Source organism: Melanostigma gelatinosum (genome assembly GCF_949748355.1).
Source record: "Melanostigma gelatinosum genome assembly, chromosome: 21".
Lineage (NCBI taxonomy): Eukaryota > Metazoa > Chordata > Actinopteri > Perciformes > Zoarcidae > Melanostigma > Melanostigma gelatinosum.
The window spans coordinates 15,033,689-15,055,359 of record NC_136654.1 but is presented as its reverse complement, the minus strand read 5'-3'; the positions used below and the strand labels follow the sequence as shown (position 1 = coordinate 15,055,359).

At 43.0% G+C, this 21,671-nt stretch overlaps 1 protein-coding gene across 3 annotated transcripts; it reads right to left on the bottom strand.

The window, feature by feature from the left end:
• Window positions 1-84: 84 nt before the first annotated feature.
• On the bottom strand, window positions 85-12,663 carry arhgap27 (Rho GTPase activating protein 27). 3 transcript variants are annotated; one of them, XM_079293265.1, is made up of 17 exons: window positions 12,516-12,663; window positions 9,374-9,835; window positions 8,294-8,512; window positions 7,774-7,854; window positions 7,467-7,589; window positions 6,053-6,139; window positions 4,629-4,696; window positions 4,410-4,497; window positions 3,859-3,960; window positions 3,522-3,620; window positions 2,971-3,070; window positions 2,711-2,845; window positions 2,025-2,123; window positions 1,853-1,930; window positions 1,592-1,723; window positions 1,344-1,449; window positions 85-1,220 (listed from the first exon to the last, which is right to left on the bottom strand). In XM_079293265.1, the coding sequence occupies exons 1-17, from the start codon at window positions 12,588-12,590 to the stop codon at window positions 1,043-1,045; spliced, it is 2,232 nt and encodes a 743-aa protein (XP_079149391.1). In that variant the 5' UTR covers window positions 12,591-12,663; the 3' UTR covers window positions 85-1,042. The 3 variants fall into 3 exon arrangements, with proteins under 3 accessions (XP_079149391.1, XP_079149392.1, XP_079149393.1); XM_079293266.1 differs by having other exon boundaries at window positions 4,629-4,690; XM_079293267.1 differs by lacking the exon at window positions 7,774-7,854.
• Between the last annotated feature and the right edge of the window lie 9,008 nt (window positions 12,664-21,671).

Here is a 21,671-nt window from a genome sequence, read left to right as displayed (position 1 = left end):
TTGTGAATGTCTCCCATTTTTAAGTTGTTAATTTACAGACATAATTTCATGAGCCTATTGACAAGAATAAATAAACAGCTGTACTTTTTTACAAAGTTATTTTTTTATTATGGAATAACTTGTGCAATTCCAACAACATTCAGCATGAACATGCCTTCGATTTCTATTTACAGGTCATACATCTCTTCTAGAATCCACTCTACTGTTTCATGTTCAGACCGATCTTACCGTCAAATAATGAATCATTAGTTTATATTTCTATGGTGTTATTATACAGTTTCTTCAAGAATAGCATGACATGGCATTTCATTCAGTGGAAAATAATCTATAGGTTGCACAAGTATTCTATGTCACCATCTATTTCACAGCGAGATGTTGGTTTTAATATTTCTTATTATACATTTCTATATTACATTCAAATTCATGGGTAAAAATAAGGCAATATTAGAACACAATATCAGTTATTGCCATATGTGATATACTGTAATTTAAAATTCAAAACAATATTTAAATGTCATTCAAATTTCTAAAATAAAGATGGCAGCAATCACTGATCATTTCTTTAGGAGAGCGTCAATGCATCCGTCCAGGCTTGACTTGGGTTCTATTATCGCCAAAAAATACAAAATAGACAATTAAAATCTCCAGAAAGAGACTTGTGAGAGCTCGAGCAATCTGATACACTCCTTCTTCAACTCAAGCAACAAGCTTGTGTGGCTCAATCAGACAATACTGCCAAAGACAGATCCAACAGTGTCAGCCTCCTACGGAGTAAATCTGGACTAAACAGTGGTTGAACACGCTTCAATTATTCTCAGAAAAGAAATTTGAAGATCCTTTTCATCTCATTTTTACGGGGTTAAACCTCAAATAGTCTGAGCAAAGAAAACTTGAAGAGCCCTTTAACTTATTTTTACGAGTTTCATTTCAGATGTTGCACTGAAGCGGTTTATGTGAATGCATGGAGGGTAAATCTAGCACTTCAAATAACTTGAGCACACAGACGTTTGTGCAGGCTCTGCACTGGAGGCCTGTGACCGCTTTAGCTGGAGAAGAAGAGGCGTTCGTATTCGTTCAGGATGAGCTCCACTATCTGGTTCTGAAAGACCATGTGCATGGCGATGTTGGACGCCTCCATCTCTGGCCGAAGCAGAGTCGGGCCGAATACAATCGCCACATTCTGCACAGTCATGCGATTGTCCTCTCCATATTGAATGACCCTGTGAGAGAAGAAAATAGAGGATCATTTGTCACACTCTTAAATCAATATTTATTCACCTGTTATAGATTCTCAAACTGTTTGGTGGAAACATGCAAAGGATAAAAGTTAAAGAAAAAAATACCTGCGTAAATGCCCAAAAAGGAGTTTCATGGTATCATGATTGGAAGGAGGAAGTGAATTGACCAGCTCGTACATGCAAGACACTTTTGTTTTGTAATCAGGAATTCCTATAAAAAAACAGGACAAAATGAACATCAACCAGTCACCAATACCGTCATTCATGCTAGTTTTAAACATAGTCTGTATTTAGACTGAATATTCAAATATAGTGTGTTCAAATTAGATTTATGGATTCAGAAATCTGCTCACTGATGGCTGTGATGAACTTATTAAAGTGGCTGAATGGGAAAAGTGGCTCGGGAAGCTCTCGGAAAAACAACTTCAGCGCTCCGGTGATGACGTGAACGTCCTCCCACTGGCCGTCCTCGAGGTCCAGTTCCTCTGTTTGAACAAAACAGGTGCACAGCGCATTAATGCACGGCAGGGGGCGCTGCTGTCTGCCGTGAGCTGCAGTGTGAATCCTTCTACATCTGGAGTCATTGACTGAATTAAACTAGTTGGAAGATTTACCGTGATCGGCCTTGAAGCGTAGTTTCTGGATGACGGCGAGGTTTCCGCTCACTCTGTAGAGTCCATCGATGTCTAAACCTGCAAATCAACACATCAGGAAGTCAACTTCTTCACTGCACACAGCAACAACAACAAACATACTTCAGGCAGGGACTCAAACATGGTGGATTACCTCTCCTTTCCACTGCTTTGATACATTTCTCCACAAAACTAGGAACTGTGGTCTTCTCTTGTGCACACAGAGTGGCCAGATGGCAACCAAACACATTGTCTACAGGGAGGAAGAACAGTATCATCAGTAGTAGTAACAGAGGTCGTAATAGTTGTAGTAGCAGTACTATCACCCCATCAAAGACATGAATAGAGACAGAATCAATACTCTATTTGAGAAAATGTAGTTATGTTGGGAAAATAAAAATGAATAACAGAAATCGAAGAAAATATAGACAGAGATGCAGCTGGTGGGGTTCAACAGAAGTTCAACATGTAACTATAGATTATGTGTCAAACATCAAGTATTGATAAAAGTACAGATTACACCATGACAGAACACAGCATAATAAGCAGTGGTACAATCGAATGCAACATAAATAATAAATATTTATAGTATAATAGAGGAGATTACAGTCTTAGTATTATTGTGTTTTGTCTTTCTTCATGTTATATTTCTTTATGCTGTCTTTCTGCAAAACAAACGTCCGTGTGTTCAATATAGATGTGTTTACATATCTACACGTATCACCACAAACAGTGCGAGTGTTCAAGGTCTGGTGGAGTGAAACTCACTTTCCCATCAGCTTCTATTCAAATCAGCCCCAGCCCGGAGAGCCCTACCTCGTGTCATGTGTCTGAGTTTACCTCGGATGTAGCCCTTCTCCTTCACAGACTGCAGCGTGGGTCGCTTCATGAGGAACTTCATCAGCTTGGTTCGAATCCGATTCTGGTCCGTCTCTCCTGCAGAGCTGGATGAGTGCGTGACGCTCGGCCTGGAGGCTAAAAAAAACAAAAAAAAACAATGTTTGACTTTTGAATAAGTGTAGCTCTCAATGGGTTCTGATGCGTCTAACTGGGTCAGAACGATGACATCATTCATGCCAGATTTCAGTTTCTTTACTGACATCTTTGCTTGTCAATGCCGCCTGCAACCTTGTCATCTCGCTCTGCGATCTTCTCATATATGTCCCCGTCCTCGTCCTCTGAATGATGGTCCAGGTACTCCTGACGGACAGACGTACAAAGTAGAGTCAGTCAGACCGATCGCTCACCGTCGGCTGCAACATTACCGCAGTTAAACCTGAATTAAACAGTATTTTAATCTCCCGTTTGTCTGCAACTCCATTGTAGAATGGAACATTTGGACATTTGTTTTCGTAATAAGGTCATATTACACAATCTGCCAGCTACTGTCAGTCACATTTTATACATCATTCCTCAAACGGTCTTTGGTGAAAGCACTTTTTTAACAGGTTCCTACAGAGACACTTTAAACTAGATTATTTTATCAGCACAGGGTTAAGAATCATTGAACACTGAACGCACTTGTCTCTGCTAATTCACTGATAATGGAATTTGTTGTTGAAGTCAAGTTTAACTTCATCAGCCAGAGATTTGTTTGCAGTTTAACGTGGATCATTTTCATGTCTCAGTTATGGACGACGGCCGGACTTACCAGTTGCCGTATGGTGTCCATTAAGACTTTGTGCCAGTCTGTGATGATGCTTTCTGTATCGTACTGTATCAAAAACTCCACGCCGTTCTTGCCTTTTAACTGGAGGAGAGATAATGAGATGTTGGGACGAAATCATGAATCACAAACTACATTAAGATAATTCCCAGACCACTTATTATACTATCTTATAGAAATACACAAGATCATGTTTTAGTTGAGAGGCATAAAAACCCTCAGTTTTTAAATGTGTTATTTGCTCGTGGCACATGCTGCATTGTGTTCCATGTCAACAAACACACACACACACACACACACACACACACACACACACACACACCTCTAAAACATTCTTCTTGCTGGACTTGTCCTTTGACGCCCGGCCAATCGACGCTCCTCGCAGGTCCACCGTGACCTCCGGAACGATCTGATTGGTCTTGTGCTGCGTGGAAGAAAACAAAACAAAACAAACAAAAAAACTGCTGTTTACAAAACTGGCGGCGCCGCATTCCAAGAGACGAGCTGCGTTCAAACAAAAGCGGCGAGCGTCCCCGAGGTATTGTTTCTCCGTGCCGTCACTCCCCATAAAGGTGACGCCACACACACACACACACACACACACACACACGCTGCAGTGTAAAGTTTCAACTGTTTTCTCAGGTGTAGAACATGATACCAAAGTGAAGGGAAAAAGCAGCTTCAAGACAAAAAAAGAGGAAAGGTCAGTGACTAATTCTGTCCATAAGCTTTCACCTCATCACAACCTTCTCAGAATGCAACATCAGCAGAGAAAGCAGCGTTCAGGTGTCAGATCTTCGTATTAACGCACTTTCCTCCCCACATACAAACATGCCAGTGCTTCTGTGATTCATATTTAAGTGTAGGTCGTACCAAGGCCCCCGTCATTGCAAACTTTGGGTCTTTGTGGAACGTCAGCACTCCTCCGTGGAGAACCGTCCACGTCTGGGCCCAGTTTTTCCTTCAGATGGGGGAATAAGCGTCACAAACACAGAACAAGGCAACAGAGCGCTTTGGGGGGGGGGGACACATGACTCCAAACACACAAAAAGTGAAACCTGAGCGTGTCCTTAAAGTGAAGATTTAGCTTACCGTACTTTCTTGCCGTTCTCACAGACTTTTGTTTTGTTGAGGATCCCGGCTTTCTCCAAGTTCTGCACCTGAAATGGTCACGACATCTGAATTCTTCATGGGCTATTTGTAATTGTTACGCTCGAGTGAGAAAGTCAAGCTAAGTGTTGATGTGAGGGACACACAATTCTGGTTTGGGTCGAGCACAAACTTGATCAGTCCAGCCATGCATGCATGCATGCAGCGTTCAGGATAATGAATTCCTAATATGAAGAATATCCTCATCCATCTATGCTTAGAGTCACTCAATCAACTGATTGTTGGTTTTGGTCTTTTTGTGTAATTTGTTGATAAGAAGAACCAGAATCAACGTCTCCTGGTTGTATGCGTTGGCCAAACAGTCCATTTGCAGTTTAAGTCCATGTCTGTCACTTCATCATCTCATCCAGTAGACATTTGAGTGAGATTATCACAACGAGCACATGGACTCACGGGTCACAGTCCTTCATCCTTGATGAAGGACTGGATCCACCTGGATCCACACATCCAGGTGGACGTTTGTGCAAAATGTAAAGAAAATGCCTCCAGGCTTTTTGAGGCATCACGAGAATGGGAGGAAGTACGTATTGTACGGTCATGAGTTGGTTTCACGTCCTGCTGTAGTCAGATAGCTCAGGAGCTAATCCACCCAACACTTCACTGCAGATTCTTGACGAATGAATGTGCAATCCACAACCAACGTACGCTTTTATTCCTCCGCACCGGCAACATCCTGTTTAGACAAGCATTCATGTAGCATGTGGTGTTTCATGTTTCAACTTCTGTCTTATGACCGTTTCCCTTGTGCACTTATGTTTTATCTATTTGATTCTACCTGGTATTCTTGTATTTCTTTGACTGTGAAGCACTTTGTGACTAATATCTTTGGGTTGTCCATCCGTACATACGTACGTTGGTTGTGCATTGTGCATTTAAAAGTCAAACATCTGAAGTGAGGTTGACGGGGGATTAGCTCCTGAGCTGCCTGAATACAGCAGGACACATGAGGAACATAAACAGCAGGTCTATCAGGTGGGCAGTGTGGTTGAAAACATGCGTCCCAGCAGAGGGAATCCATGCACTTTGACGCAGGGAATGAAACAAACGCTCCGTGAGTGATTTAAAGTCACACCTTCCACCCGTCATAGATAGACGCTGCTATCTATGAGTCGAGCTCAGGCGAGCGCTCAAACCAACAACCCACATTATAGCGCAGCCACCTGGAGGTCAGATAATAGGGGTTTCTCCAGGGTCTAAACCCAACAGCCTTAAGAGAAAGACAGAACACCGTTCAGATACGAGGCAGCTCACAGTGCTGAATAAGTGCTAGTAGCTAACTGGGTATTCTTTCAGCCTTGAGTTATTCTGGAGTAACAAGTATCAGCAGACTGACAGATTCCACTCACGTTGTGCTGCGTCTCTGGAGAGTTTCCTGTGCTGGAGCTGTCGCTGCTGTAGTCGGACGTCTTCCTCCTGCGAGTTGGTACGAACCTCTGAACAACAGAATAAGACACTTTAAGACCGAACGAGTTTATCACAGTTTGGACTCCTTAAGTTTTAAGTAAAGAAAGTCTTAATGCTCCAGCACACATTGATATTTGAATATGTGCTTCCAACTATGTGCATCCCTTTCCTGTTGGTTTTTCCCAGTTTGATGTGGAAGCAGTTCATTGGTCTGCGCAGAGCTCTGACCTCAACCCCATCGAACAATTTTGGGATGAAGCGAATGCAGGCCACTAATCATCAGTGCTTGAAGAGGAAAAGTACTGCTCCTCTCCTTATTCACATGTTGGCATGTGTACCGGCGTATCAGCAATCACTAAGACATCATGAAGTTCGACAGGAGATAAAACACCCTAGATTGTTTTTTGTGTGTCCTCCCTCAAGAAAATGTTTTTGACGAGTTATGACGAACAGTTCCCAAATTATTTTTAGAAACAGGACGTGAACTTTTTATACCGATAGATTACAAAAGCCCCCTCCCCCGTGTCTCAGCTTGTCCTGATGATGTCCACGTTATTTTTATCATCGTACGGTTTCTGAGACATGACATTTAATGTGAATCACCACAAGAACCTAATCTGGAGCAGGAAGAAAAAGTGCCGGCAGCTGGTGAGAAAAAGTCAACGAGTGAAATGTAAAAGTGCCCGTACAGCTCACCCTAGTGGCTGAATGGTTATAACCATCAGGTTATAACATCTTGCAGAAAGGTATTCCTACAAGAGTGGAGGTTGTTATAGCAGCAGATCAACGCCCATTATTTTGGAATGACTTGTCCAACAATCACATGTGTTGGGAATTCTCAGGTATCCACATACGTTTGGCCAGTTAGCGTGTATTCTTACCTTGTAAGTGTCAAATTCAACCACAACTAGGAGACACATCTACAAACACAACTACGGGATCAGATCACTTTAAAAAAAAAATTTGACGTAAAAAACACAGAGGCCAGCCCTAGCCTTCTGTTGTGCCCTCGAGCAAGGTGTTGAACCCCTGACTGCTCGGTAGGAAGAAGCCTGCACTTGAATCCAGCAGCCCTCCCCTCCCCCTCCCTTCCTTCGCAGCTCTTTCCTCAAGCTGTTGCTGTAAATACGAGTGCACACTGCAGTTGATTTGCCTTGCTAAATAAGGGTTGAAAAACCTGGGCGTGCCCTCACTTCTTCTGGCTGACTAAAGCCTTCTGTCTAAGCTTCGCGGTCACACCCTGGATGAGTGATACAGCATGCGCATGTACCTGCAGGTCTGAGTGAGTGTGTGTGTGTGTGTGTGTGGGGGTGTGTGTGTGTGTGTGTGTGTGAGTGAAAGTATGAATGTGGGTACCCCTTCATCCTGGGCCAAGCTGAGCTGTCCAGGTCCCATGGTGTGCCTCCAGTTTTTGATGGCCGACAGATTGCCTGCCTCGACGCCATTCTCCATCCCGAACTGACCAGCAGCTACAGGGACCTGAAGGGACCATGACACATTTTAGTTTAGTCACAGTTAAAGTATTTGAAACCCTGAGGGACCTGTTTGACTTCAGACGAGGGTACATTTAAGACTGTGTGTCCTGAATGGCACCTATACTTCTACTGATCATCATGAACAAACTGGTTCTCATTGATCCCCGTGTGCAGCGAGGGACCTTTACCTGAGGCAGGGTCCACTGAGACCTGGAGCCGTCTCTCAGATAGTAGTAGGTCTGCCCTCGATCATCCACAGACTTGATCCACTGTGGCACAACAAAGATTTCTTTGATAATTCAAACTCACTGTTGATTTCCCAAATAGAAAATAGCTTTTAAAACATTTTCACAGCTTTAGTTGAATCACTAGAAAGAAAAACGACTTTAATCCAAATTAGCGTAACATAAAAAAAAGTTTGTTTCCGATATAATCGATTCATATTATGAGAAAACATGAATGCTTTTGAATTAAAAGAATATCATACAGGGATAGTAACAATAAGAGTGAGGTAGGGGACTTAAAGGAGTTGCACAATACTTTTCTGCTCCCGATGTGATTATTTGATTGATTGTTATATTATTATTATAAAAGCATCTGCACACTTCAAACTAAAGTGCTTTCTGCAATCAAATAGCGTAGAAATATCTCTTCATTGAAGTCTATCTTAACTGGACTTCATCTTCCTCAGTCACTCCATGGAGCTACCTGCTCTGGAGAGTGCTCATTGGCGAACACCCAGGTCCCGTTGGGTTCCACACTGAGGTTCCAACCAGCCGGGGTGCTGCGGTCCAGGTTGGCCCGGGGGATGATGGTCTGGCTCACATGACTGAGGGTGTACTCTTTAGGGAGGGGATGCTCGTTTCCCTCCGGCTGATCAGCAGCTGAGTATTCCTGTGAGGGGTAGTCCTCATTGGGTAGAGGAGGCTGGGGAGGGAAACACAGCGAACATGATGTAAATACATCTGTGAGTTTTAGTGCAGATGAACTAATGAGTGATGCTCTCTTTGTTTGACCTTTGGTGCAGTTCATTCTTGTTGTTCTCTGGAGCTTTATAGGTGCTGGTACACGGCTTTTGTGACCTTTGTAGAGAGCAAGGCTAGCTATTTCCCTCTGTTTCCAGGCATTGTGCTAAGCTAAGCGTAGCATAGTTAACGTACAGACGCAAGAGTGGCATCGATCTTCTCATCGAAGTCTTGACGAGACAGCAAACGAGTGCATTTCCTAAAATGTCAAACTATTCCTTTAATCAAACCATTGCAGTGATCACTAGACCCGACACTGGTCTTTGTGTTGAAATGTTGCTAAATCTCACTGAACAATGGCAGATGAATACTTTCCCACTATGACCCAGATACTCAATGACTTTTCCATGACTTTGATAAATAAGTCACAGCATTTCCGTGGCCTCAAAGTGCTTCTTTCTAGCTCACAAAAGCCATTAAGGGGCAGAAAAAGGGGTCACTTGTTGCAGCTGAAAACCATCTAATGTTTGAATAATGTACTCGAGATGCTCATATAAAGTGGAGCATTTCAACGATCTCTCTTGAAACGGTCTGGAACAGGAATAAAATGAATTGAGGACAAATGTCTTTTATACTTGCACTATGTTGGGGACATTCTGCACTGGAACTGTGAGCTTTCCTAATGAAAACCAGCCTTGTCTGCTATGTAGGTGCAGGGGATTTAATTCCATTAAAAGCAGACCGCATTTACAGCTTTCCCCAGGGTGAAGCTAAAACAAGAGACAGAGAGAGAGGCTAAGTAGAGCAGCCAGGCAGTCCTTACCGGCCCGTCCTCGTGAAACCTGTGCACGCTCATAGGCTCCATCAGAGCGGGGTACGGGCTCAGCTGCTCCGGGTGCTCCCAGGACGTCTTCCCAGACATTGCGTTGTAGAAGTAGGGGCGACCGCTGGTCTCATCCACCAACTGCTCCCAGTCGGAGATCCACGCAGGAGGCGAGGCGGCGGCCGGAGAAAGGGGGGCGGGAGATTGAGGAGGCGAGGGGGAACAAGGTGGCTCAGGGTCCGTGGGGGAGTCTAGAAAGGGGTTGTCCCAGGTGGTGCGCCCCGTGGACGGGTGGTAGTAGTACTCCTGTCCACTGTCTCGGTCAACGTGCGCCTCCCATCCCTCTGGGTCGAGGTAGGAGGGAGAGTAGGACGAGGGAGCCGAGGGGGGAGACTCGGAGATGCTTTGGCGAAGTTGTGCTACATTGACGTACACGGCTGACCGGAGACTTTCATGCTCCACCTGTGGGAAGGCCAAAAAAATAGAGCTGGAGAAACTCAAGTACAGGCACAGGTGTTTCTACAGAACAAGAACTAAAGATAATGTGGGATTTGTGTGTGTGTGTGCTTTTGTAAAGACATTTTCTGGTAAAACAAGCTTGCAAAAAGTGTTTGGTGTACAAGATTACAGCTGTGTCAAGTGCCAGGCTTCAACCCCGCTGCTCTCACTCCAGCATAGCTCTGAATAATGTCACCCTTCCGCATCTGACAAAGCACAGGAAGTAGCCCACAGCTGAAAACAAAAAAAAGACACGCCACAGAGGCGTTCCGACCACAATAATGATCATTACCTAATTCTGCCTCCTTTACAAAAACACCTACACAAAACAGTTTCATGATCCCGTGTGAAAACAACGTCCAGAGGTTATGTCTGCTTTAGTGTGTGTGTTTTGCTAAAATAAAAAAAATGAATGCTGGATTAAATTTAAAAAAAGACAAAGAAAAACTAGGTTTCCGTCATCAGGTATTGCCACACAATGCAAATCATCACAACTCATTTGTTTAAAGAGCGACAATTAAAGAGTGAAACTGCGATGTGATGAAAGGCTGCCTCTGTCGTCAGCACTCTGAAACTGTTGCACAGTGAAAAGTGTCAACATTACACTTGAAATGACCCCTGCCTGGATAAAAACCTGATCTTTTACACCTGGGCTCCACTGAGGCAACTCTTCCTCACCCCCCGTCGCCCCGCAGAGCTTTTCATGCGACTTCATAATGGCGATGGCACTGCACTCTTTCAGACGCCGCTCTAACTACCTCTTGTCTCTCAGCTAGCCTCATGGTCTATATTTACCAAGGCCTCAGTCCTGTGTGTGTGTGTGTGTGTGTGTGTGTGTGTGTGCGTGCGTGCTGCATCCGTTCATCACTCTGATAAATGTGCAGTGCTTTAATGAAGAGACATGTCAGAGATACCAGTAAGTACATGTACTCGTGTAATGTACATAAGTCAAGTTTTGAGGTACTTTACTTGACTATTTCAATGTTATTCTACTTTATACTTCTACACCAGAGGCAAATATTGTAATTCTTTGTTCAGTGCACAAAATCTCCTTATCAAGTCATTAAAGTCTGTATTTGAGTCGTTTCTTTAAAGATGAGTACTAATATTCCCACCGTAGAAATAGAACAGGAGTAGACCAGACATTCATATTCGTTTTTTGAAGGATAGTCAGAGTGGCGGACATTTTTTATGTGTACCGTTGGCGTAATTATGAATCCCACTAGCCTTCTTGGCGAGACCCGCCCTGCGTAGCTGCTTTAGGTGGAGACGAGTGGTCATATATATATAAATGAAAGAGCTGCATCATTGATCTCTGAAATAGCCACGCTGGAATGCCCCCAGCATGCAATGCAAGGAAAACTGTACAAACAGATCAACAAACGCTATGATGTGTGATAGATTGTCATCGCTTTGAAAGGGAATACCACAGAGTACTGGCCTGCAAATATATCAGTCCAAGTACCTTTACTCTGGTACACGACTTCAGTACAATTTTGAGGTACTTTACTTTTTTTTATGTTTTATTATGATGCTACTTTTCAGAAGGAAGCATTGGGCTTTTTACTCCACTACCTCTATTTGACAGCTGTAGTTAATACTTTTCTAGATTTTACGTACAAAAATATCATATTTTATAAAATACAATGCATTTTCAAAAATTAAACCGGTTTCAAATCTTCCTAAAAGTTCTACCAGAAAGATGTTTTCCTTCTGAACTTCTCAGATAGTTTCATTTAAATGATTGCACAAGGTTAAACAAGGTTCATTGTTTCGCAAAAGAAAAGTCAGATTAGAGGAGTGTCGAAAACATGATTCCAACTTTTTGTCAAAGAACTTTTTTCCGGCCCCATTAACCATCTCATGACCTCTCTGATTCATATCGTGACTCCTATGAGGGGCCGGACCTGCTCTAGGTTTGGAACCGCTGAGAAAACCTCATATAAAGAACTAGCTCCACCTCGACCAGAAGTACAAATGCAACTTAAAATGATGCTCACATATTGAGTAATGTCACGCATATACAGAACACTCACAGCTGCCATATTTATGCAGAAGGAGGACTTTGACATGTAGCTCAGTCTGTATTGTCTGCATGTTGTCTTGACCATAAAACACAAACCTTCGGAAGAAAAGGAACATTTTGAGCACTGAAATGTTCAGTCACTCTTGTATTTTGACGCAGCTACGCACTGTATACATCAGTATTATGTTACACATCATAACTATAGTTCTCTGGTCTGGTTGTTGCGATATGAGTTACCGGTAGTCTTGTTCCCAATATCACAAAACGTCGACAAACGAAACTGTATTATATATATAGAATTCAGACCTAAACGCATGAATTCAGAGTTTCTCGCTGCGTCTTTTCAGATACAAAAGACACGTTAGAGACTGAAGACCACATGAAAGTGTTCACGAACATCAAAAACTAAAAATCTAACACAAACATTAAGAGAATGAGCTTTTAAGCGACACGGTCAGTTCACTATTTATACCACTTTACTTTAGTACAGGAAAAGAAACAAGTGGCATGTTTACGCGAAGCAGGACTGTCATCAAAACACAAGCACGCTGACCACGGAGACTCCAAATGTACAATGTAGCAATAAAAAGGCGCTTTGATGTGGCGGTGATGGCCTACCTGAGGACCCACCGGCAGAGTCAAGTCCGGCTTGGCCCTGTGACCTGACCAGACCCTGGAGTACATGTCCACCATGTTTAATTCCTTCTATTGAAAAGGAGCCATGTATCCAAAACATGCAAAAGGATGCCGAACCGAAGCGGCTCGAGCGTGCGACCGCGATCGATCAACTTGTGATGGGAGAGAGGCAAACGCACATTCATGAGCACGCCCTCAACGTGCACCTCCTCCTCTCGCAGCAGCTGTGACAGTTGCAGCCCAGATAGAAAAGAAGAACTGTGAGCTCTGTTACAATAGCAGCAGGAAGAGGCTGTGTGAGATGTGTGTGTGTGTGTGATGTGTGTGTGTATGTGTGTGTGTGTGTGTGTGTGTGTGTGTGTGTGTGTGTGTGTGTGTGTGTGTGTGTGTGTGTGTTCACATGCATGAATTGCTGTGCACAGGGTAGGGGGGCAGAGGGCAACTGTCTGTGGAGCCAAAAGCAGAAAGAGACAATAAAGAGAGTTAGAGAGAGGGAGCAACAGAAACTGTGCAGGTCACATCAACCTACTTCCTGCTTGTGTGCCTATATGATGAAAAAGGAAATGTCTGCATGGAAACTACGTTCATGCCCTTTAGTTGAGCGTTATACTCAAAGGAGAATGTTAGAGAACAAGAGAACACAGAAAGCTACTTTGTTGTATCTTCATGGTCAGTAGCTGCTTTCCGGTGTACAGTGTTCCACCCTCTACGCTACAGTAGGTCACTCAGCCAAGAATGGGCTAAAATAAGGGAAGCAATCATTTCCCACAATGTTGTGGGAGTGCTGCTTTTGACCGGCCATTCTGATGAGACTGCGTGTTGTTAAAACTGCAGAGACCACGAGGCTCGAAACAGGAAGTCTGGTTTCAGGGCCAATTGTTGTGAGACCATCACTTCCTTCTTCATGGGGCAACACGAGCAAGGCTGCGGGCAGACGCTTTGCGGCAGTTTTAGTTGTTTGAGACGGTCGGGTTAATCTCAAATTAGGCCTGAGGCTTTGTGGGTAACTCTTCAATTCAATTCAATTCAATTCATTTTTGTATAGCCCAAAATCACAAATTACAAATTTGCCTCAGAGGGCTTTACAATATGTACACATTAGACATCCTCTTGTCCCGGAACCCTCACATCAGAACAGGAACAACTCCCCAAAAAAACCCTTTAACGGGGAGGAAAGAGGAAGAAACTCTTTGGTTCATATACTACTACATCTGTGCTTGCCGACTGCTTTCGAAGTTCCAGCGCGTGTCACGGCTGTGATGAATCAATGCTTCCTGGAAAACATTTCACATTTAAGTTCCCATATTGTAAAAACTTCTCTTTTTTAATTTGTATTAAAGAGCAGGTTACATATTTTACAAATGCTGTAAAAGCATCGAAACGCTCGGCCCGTGTAGAAACACAGTTCGTGATCATTGAGACCAGCTCAAAGTTTTAAACGCAAAACTCAATGTGTCCCTGTTGATTTGCAGTTGCAGTGTGTGGGTGGATGACATCAGCTGACAGGACGTAAACATGGACCCACGCTGTTGACTAGCAACGCTAAAACAGAGCATTTCAGACAAAGGGCGAATCCAGGTACATTCAGACAGCCGGTATGAGAAATATTAAGAGTTTTTAACATTAAAACATTCAAACATGTTCTAGTAGAAACCCAAAAGAAAAAGTATGAACCTGAAATTGAGCATAATAATGTCTCCTTTAAGTGTCTGGACAGATTATAGTTTGCCATTCAAACGTGCCTTGGAAAAACCTTGAAAACATTTATAGAGTTTTGTCTGATTTGTGAGACTACAGCAGAGTTTTCTCTGCTCGGGAAAACTGTTTCTATTTATCTTGTTTTAATTGGAAGATACAAATGGCTATCTGGTAGCACTGCTTTTAAACAACTGCATTAAGACCTTACAAACCGTTTTCGAGCTCGATTTCCATCCTTATACGTGGAGAAGACAACGCTCTCCTCTCAGCAATGCACGAAGCAGCAACCTGCCTGATTACTTAACCACATTAGCGCTCATCCAATCAAACAATGGAGCACCAATTTGGGGCCCAAATCACGCCACAAAGCACACAGTCCAGCTATTGAATCAATCTGGCTCCGCCTCCTCTAACATCACACTCCTCATGGCCCAGAATCCAGGATAACTCCCCAAAAAAAAGACCCAATGTGGAATCCATCAGCTTATCACGTTCTTATCTTTGCACTTCGGGCCACGTTTGCATGCCTCACAGATTCCTCTCACTCTTACTCTGTGTGGGTGAAGTATTTTCTGAGTAGAAGAGGAAATATCAAAAGGAGCAGTTGTTGCAAAGCTCTCTGAGGCAACTGTGACTCCCACTCTTTTGCAAGGGGTGCCACCTTGACATTTAGTTGCAGGTGAAAGTAGATATCCACAGTCTGCATGCAAAGAACCGGAAAACCAAAGTATTCAGGACTTCAGCTGGGATTTTTGCCTCCGAGAAGCTTCTTGTTTGCATTAATAACTGCAGCAAAGCACCATTGTATTCAAGGTATTGAACGACAATGAACATGTCAATATAACTTAACCAACACATTTCACAAATACTAATTGCATAAAAGACATTCCCGTACACACAACTCATGCAACTCCAAAGACCAGCTGCTTTGCATGCTGGGTGTGAGCACACAATAATCATATTGTTTATGAAACCTCTCTGAAACATACTCTTACGCCTGCCTCTCATGTGCGTCTGACTCAAAGATGTCAGCTTTTGTTTTTATGAGAAATAAACACGCAGCTGTCTTTGAAAAACCAAGAGGCTCGTTCAGCAGCACAACCTTCTGTTCGGAAGGTATTTACAATATGGTCCACAGACTCTTCGAGTCATCGGGGGGACAACATATTCAGCCTGTTGAAAGATGAATCTAATTCAATTCGTACGAGGTTAAACAAAATGAAACATGTTGTTATCAGTTATGTTGGTATGTATTGATGGTTTTTTCCAATATTTTCTATTTTCATACGTAACAAAGTGTTTATTTTTTGCTTGTTTTTTAAAAATGAGCGAGGACATTTTGTCAAATCTGGATAACTGGATTAGAGAATAAAGTTTCAACTTATTTTTTCATTCAGATGGTTCGTTTGATAAATCGCTTCAGAACAGAATGGTGTTAAACGACCATCGAGCTCTGTGATTAGAATGCAATACATTGAGAGGAAACCTACTGTCACTCACATGGTACACAAGGTGCTTTCAGAACATACAGTTCAGGTGAAACACCTGCACACCTGTGTGACATGAAGGCTGCTCAACCCGAGACAAGCTTTACTAGTTAAATAGCAAAACGCATGTTCTCAGTCATACAATTTCACCCAAGAATGGTAAAGATGAAAGACTCGTCCTGGAAGCGAAAGCTACACCTGTTCGCACTCACTTGATGGACACTCGTGTTCAGTCAGGCAGACGTGCTCGGAGAGGTCTGATGAGGCACTCTCACGCTACCTGTTGGAGCAGTTTCTTGGCATTCGATTCGGTCTGTTTAGTCAAAGCACTGTACTCTTGCTCTCGGCGAAGCTGCGGATCCTCTCACAATATGGAAGAGCGGCCTCGGCTGTTGAGCTTTATAATAATCCCATTGGCTGCACAAGAGGACTAAAACAGAGGGTCACTTTTCTCTTTGTTGTCCCCAAAGACCAATGGGACTTTAGGAGCCCTTCTGACAATTATCGAAACTTTTGAGTGATAACGATTCACCGGGCATGTTTAATATTCATCACGGAGCTTCAGAGAGGTTCTTGCAGTGAGTACAGACACACTGGTGCCATAAACAGCTATAATAATCACTGAAACATGATGTAAAGGCCCCACAATGAGAAGAACGTCACCATAAAACTAAAACTAGGCCTTGTCATGCACTTAAGTACGTTTTATCTGCAAGCTGTAAAATGAACCAAACTTTGGATTTCCCAATCCCAACCGGATTTGTCAGCCACTTGCCAATCTCAACATTCCCACCAGAGACCAAAGAAACAGCCCACATGCCCTTGATATTAAGTGACCTACATTCGGGGGCTAATTGCAAGTTCTGCACATTACACATGCACACACACGCCAACTGCACTAAAAGCTCCAAAGCCCTGCTTGTTAGGAGTCAGGCCAGACCCCCTCTCCTCACCATGGAGACGGCCCTCCATTGTAGGGGGGGGGGGGGGGGGGGGGGGGGGGGGGCACTGCACTTGAGGGGTCCTGGCACGTCTACAGTCCTGGGGCTCATTCATTCATGCTGAAATAGAAACGCAGTAACTACAACGAGTGTTAAAAACGCAGGGGATTCATACACCGAGCTGTGTTTAAAGTGATGCAAAGCGCCCACTACAGCAACACACTGTGCTGCTAATGACAGCGGTGGGATGCACACAGTCACTGGGTTTACTGGGAGGCTGCAGTCGTGACAGTGTCTCTCACACACGCGCGCACAAACACACACACATGACGGATAGAAATCTCACCAAACACTGAACAAACTCACTCGTGTCTCGTAACCTTGCAACAGGTGCAAACAACAATGGCCGTGAAACTTACCCGAAGCAAAAAGTAGTTGTTTGTATTCAACTACATCCAACAGGGGGAAGCAGGCAAGACGAGCTTTTATATTCGCAAATGTCTCATCGTTTTCGGTTAATCACAACTCTCAGGATCGTCGTCGGCGCTGGAGAAAGCAGGTAGCAGCTGCAGGTGTAGGAGTGGCCGTCGGCTTTCGGATTAACTCGTTCCTCTCCTCGGAAGAAGGCGACACTACCTGTTTCGAACCTGTTCTCTCGAGTTACATCATTGGCTTGTGCGGCAAATTTTACCAGCGCTAAAAAGTTGATAACAAACCCTCCTCCTGTCTGCACTTCTTCCTGAACTACTCTCCGAAAGTAAAGTATACACCGCCGGTAATAAAGCAAAGCGGACTCCACGCCCGCAGACTTTCGCCTTAACTGAGGTATTCTGCATTCTTTTCCTCGCCCATTGAAATGTCATGAAGAGGACGGCCGGCTATTCATATGCTAATGAGCTGGCACGGATGCTGTGAACTCCACCAATACGTCATTCTGAAAAAGTCTGACAATCAACAAGTGATTCAGTCAGACGACCGCTAAAATCTAATCAAATCTACAAAAATCTACTCATGAGTGGAAAGTAAACCAGACTCAAGGACTGTAGTTACGTAAAGGGGATTTTACACATAATTCGTCTTTTTAAAGGTATTTAAAAGTACTAACGTTACTGTATGTGTGAATATTGCTGTTTAGCTTAAAGCCTTTTCCTGGTGCATCCACATGGATTATTTTCAGCAATGCCAATCGATGGAGTATACATTTGATGTACTTTACATGAATACTTCTCTTTTATGTTCTTGTACTTCTACTTCGCTACATGGGGATATTGTACTTTTCTTCTACATTGCGTTCACGTTGACATGCATTATTTACTTTTTGGACAAAACATACGACGATGCATTTCTATAGATTAAACTACCCAACAGTATATAAAGTGTAATGATCCAGTAATAATATAATATATATCATACTAGTGCAACACTCAGAAGGGCTGTTTTCTGAATTATGAGTAATTTTAATGTTGATATAATAAGTAGGCTATCACTTGCTCATCTAAGTAGTTTTAAATGTTAAATAGACTATTTTGAGGTACTTCCATTCATGCTGTACCTCTACTCCACAGTTTAGAGGGAAATATTTTACTCTTTACTCCACTATCAGCTACAGTTTCTTTCAGATTAAGAGTCTATACAGAAAACTTGAATAGTTTACAAAATAATATCTTGTTAAGGACTACCCAACATATGAATTAACATATGAATTAACTAATAACTATGTAGAGCAGTTAGAATTAGCTCCACTTTGCTGAATCACAACATTTAAATGCACTTGTGATTATGATGATACTTTAATACTTTGTTGTTGTGTTGCTCTTTCATTTTACTCAAGTTGTGTCCACCCACTTACAGAACCTTGCAATCATCACCAGATTGAGGAATACAGATAATCAAATGAAAGTAGGATGGGATTTGGTTCTCCTGAAAGCAGGAAGTGAAATCATTTTACAACACATTTTAGGTGAGATTTTAACTATGCTGCAGCACATCAACAAAGGGCAGCGGCCCCTGGCCTCTCTGTCACATGACCCCTTAAAATAATACAGCGTCTACTTGCAAGTAGTGAGAAATTCAGTTTTATGGAAAAATTCAGATTAGAGAAAATCAGAAAAAACACTAAATCCTTTCTTCTCTTGTTACAGGTCTATTTATACTACAGTCAATGGGAACCTCTTGACACTCAGCTTATGAATACTAATGCCAACACATAATGTGTATTTTTTTATTTGGAATTAATTTCGATCATTTTGTAGAGATATGTTTTCACATTGACATAAAAGGTTGCTGTTGTCCCAAAAAAAAGTTGTGAAACAATAAAACATTAAAAACTTCTTCTCACTGTACTGAAGCAGCACAACTGCACATTTTGATGGAACTGCGCCACCTGCTGCCTGTGAAACCACAGTGACACGTGTTGATCTCGCGAGTCAGACTGAATGATGAATAAATAACATGAAAATGAAAATCTCACCTGGTCAATGGGATCTTCATCTGTAGGAGGAGTAACTTCTGCATCTTGATTTAAGTTCTGCTGCTCAATCATTAACGTGTCATCTGACGCAACGGGACCGGGCAGCTCAGAACATTCTGGGATGTTCAGCACTGGTATGGTGTCGTATATGGAAGAATTAGGGGGTGAAGGGAAGTCCACATCCTCATCGAGTAGAAACGTTTGCGGCTGTTCTACTTTCTCATCCTGCGGGGAGTTTTCAGACTGTCTCTGTCCGCTTTGGACCTTTGGCGCAGGATGAGGTTTAGCATACAGTTGCAGGTCGTCAGCATTCACATGTCCAGATGTCAAAGAAAAGCCTTCTGTTGAACTGTGTGTCTGTATATTGTCCTGGTTGTGTGCAAAGCTGCTGGTGGTTGGTTCCTCCTCTGGATTCTCACAGGGCCTCACATCTGGTATGTTCTCACAGGGCCTCACATCTGGTATGTTCTCACAGGGCCTCACATCTGGTATGTTCTCACAGGTCCTCACGTCTGGTATGTCCTCACAGAAACCAAAAGTGGAGAACCGGTGAGTCTCCCTCGAAGCATCCGGAGCAGATACACGGATCACTGGTGTTATATTAGCTGTGTCCTCTGGTTTAATGTGAGTCACACACTCAGGTGAGTCCACCTTATTGGGACCAGGAGAGTCCTCAGTAAGCGCCTTCACGTACTGTGCGGGGACATAGAAGGGTCTGGTGTGCTGGTCTCTGCGGACGTGCCACCAGTGCTCATTCGTTTTGGAGACCAGGACGTAGCTTTCATCAGGCTTGATGGACACGAGGCGACCGTCCTTCGCCGTGTACTCAAATCCGTGCAGCACCGACACCAGCTCCATGCTCCGGTGCAGCCGTTTGTGTCCTCTGCCTTAACGTGGACACAGTGTGAACATCTTGGAGCTGCAAATAGAGGAAATGTGAAGTTGGTGTGGCTTTCAAAAAAGGGGTTGTTGTACTGTAAATGTCAGTCAGCGGCTCACAGTTCACTGTCCCAACCTTGCACCTCTTTTAACCTTGTACTCTTATGCTGTTAGTGTCATGGACGGATTATGAGACAATTATGAGACACATAAAAGGCCCCCCACCCCTCTTACATAAAATATCTTTTTTTGTGTCTTTGTAGTCATTTTTTGATCTTTTTGTGGGAATTTTTATTCTCTTTATTGTCATTTTAGGTCTGTTTGTGGTCATTTTGCATCCTAATGTAGTTGTTTTAAATAGCTTGGTGGTTGTTTTGGGTCTCTGCAGTCATTTAGTTGTCATTTTGCATCTCTCATTGCGTAATTTTGCGTCCATTTGAGAAGTTTAGATATAACTTTATGTATCCCATGGGAAATTGTTGCGTAGCAGTTGCAGTACAAAGTAGGAAAAAGTACAAATATAAAGAGTGGAAATATGTAGTCGTTTTGTGTGTCTTTGTAGTCTTCTGTTTTGGCTGTTTGTAGTTGTTTGATTGACTTTTAAACAAGACAGATTCAAACTCTGACTCAGGGGCCCTCTGACCCCTCGGGCCCTTGTGCCCGTCCAGTAATTATCAATGTTTGACTTTATCACAAGAATGCTGATTAACAAGAAAAGGTAATGCAGTTTGGAGATAAGATTATGAGCAAAAGTCTCGATTTAAGTGCACAGGAAGAGACAGGAAGCTGCTTCCAGTTGCTGCAAAACACCGTGAGCCTGAAAGTTACTCACAAACCACTCACACTGAAAACTGCTTCGCCACAAAACAGGAAGTCTGCACCAACCTCCGCGCGGCGTCAGTGCGACGTCACCTGGACAATCTCAGTTTGCCGTATCTGGCTTTATGTTGCCCGTGAGTATTTACAGCTCTGTGTTGTCTCCTGCACAAGTTACACAAAATAAACCACAGGATGTCACGTCAGCAACCATTTCTTATGCAAAGGCTGCAATTTGTGTGTATTTATTGGAGCCATATTGTTAAATCAAAACATTAAAATAGGAATTCAAACAAGTGTGAGTGAACTCATATGTGATAAAACAAACGGATGTGCATTGTAAAACTCCTTGACTAATTAAGAATAGAATAAAAAACAGGAAATAAAAAGTTAACCAGCATGAGGGAAATGACTTTACTGTGATTTATTTACAAGTTTAGCTCATAAAATGTTGGATTTGAATATGTTTACAAAAGGAAAGGTAAGTCAGAACAACTCAAATGAATTAGGATCAACTTTAAAAAAAGCAGACTCAACCATACGAAGCAAAGCCACACTGAGGACTTGCTTTGCCAGAGGCCTCAGTGTGAAAACATAATGTGCCTACTTGCCTGATTCTGTTTCCAAAGAATTCCTCCAGGCCTCGGACGTCTCTCACACAACCCTGAAGCAGTTCTGTATCTCATAGAGCTCAGACTGCTGCTTGATGTTTAGTCTCTGCTCGCCGAGCACCCTCTTGTTTCCTGTTCTGTGTGAGAGTGTGTCTCTCTACTGAAGGAAGCACCCGGTGATACGTTACAGTACTAAAGCCACAAGATATGGGAAGTCTGATTTTAACCGTACTTCC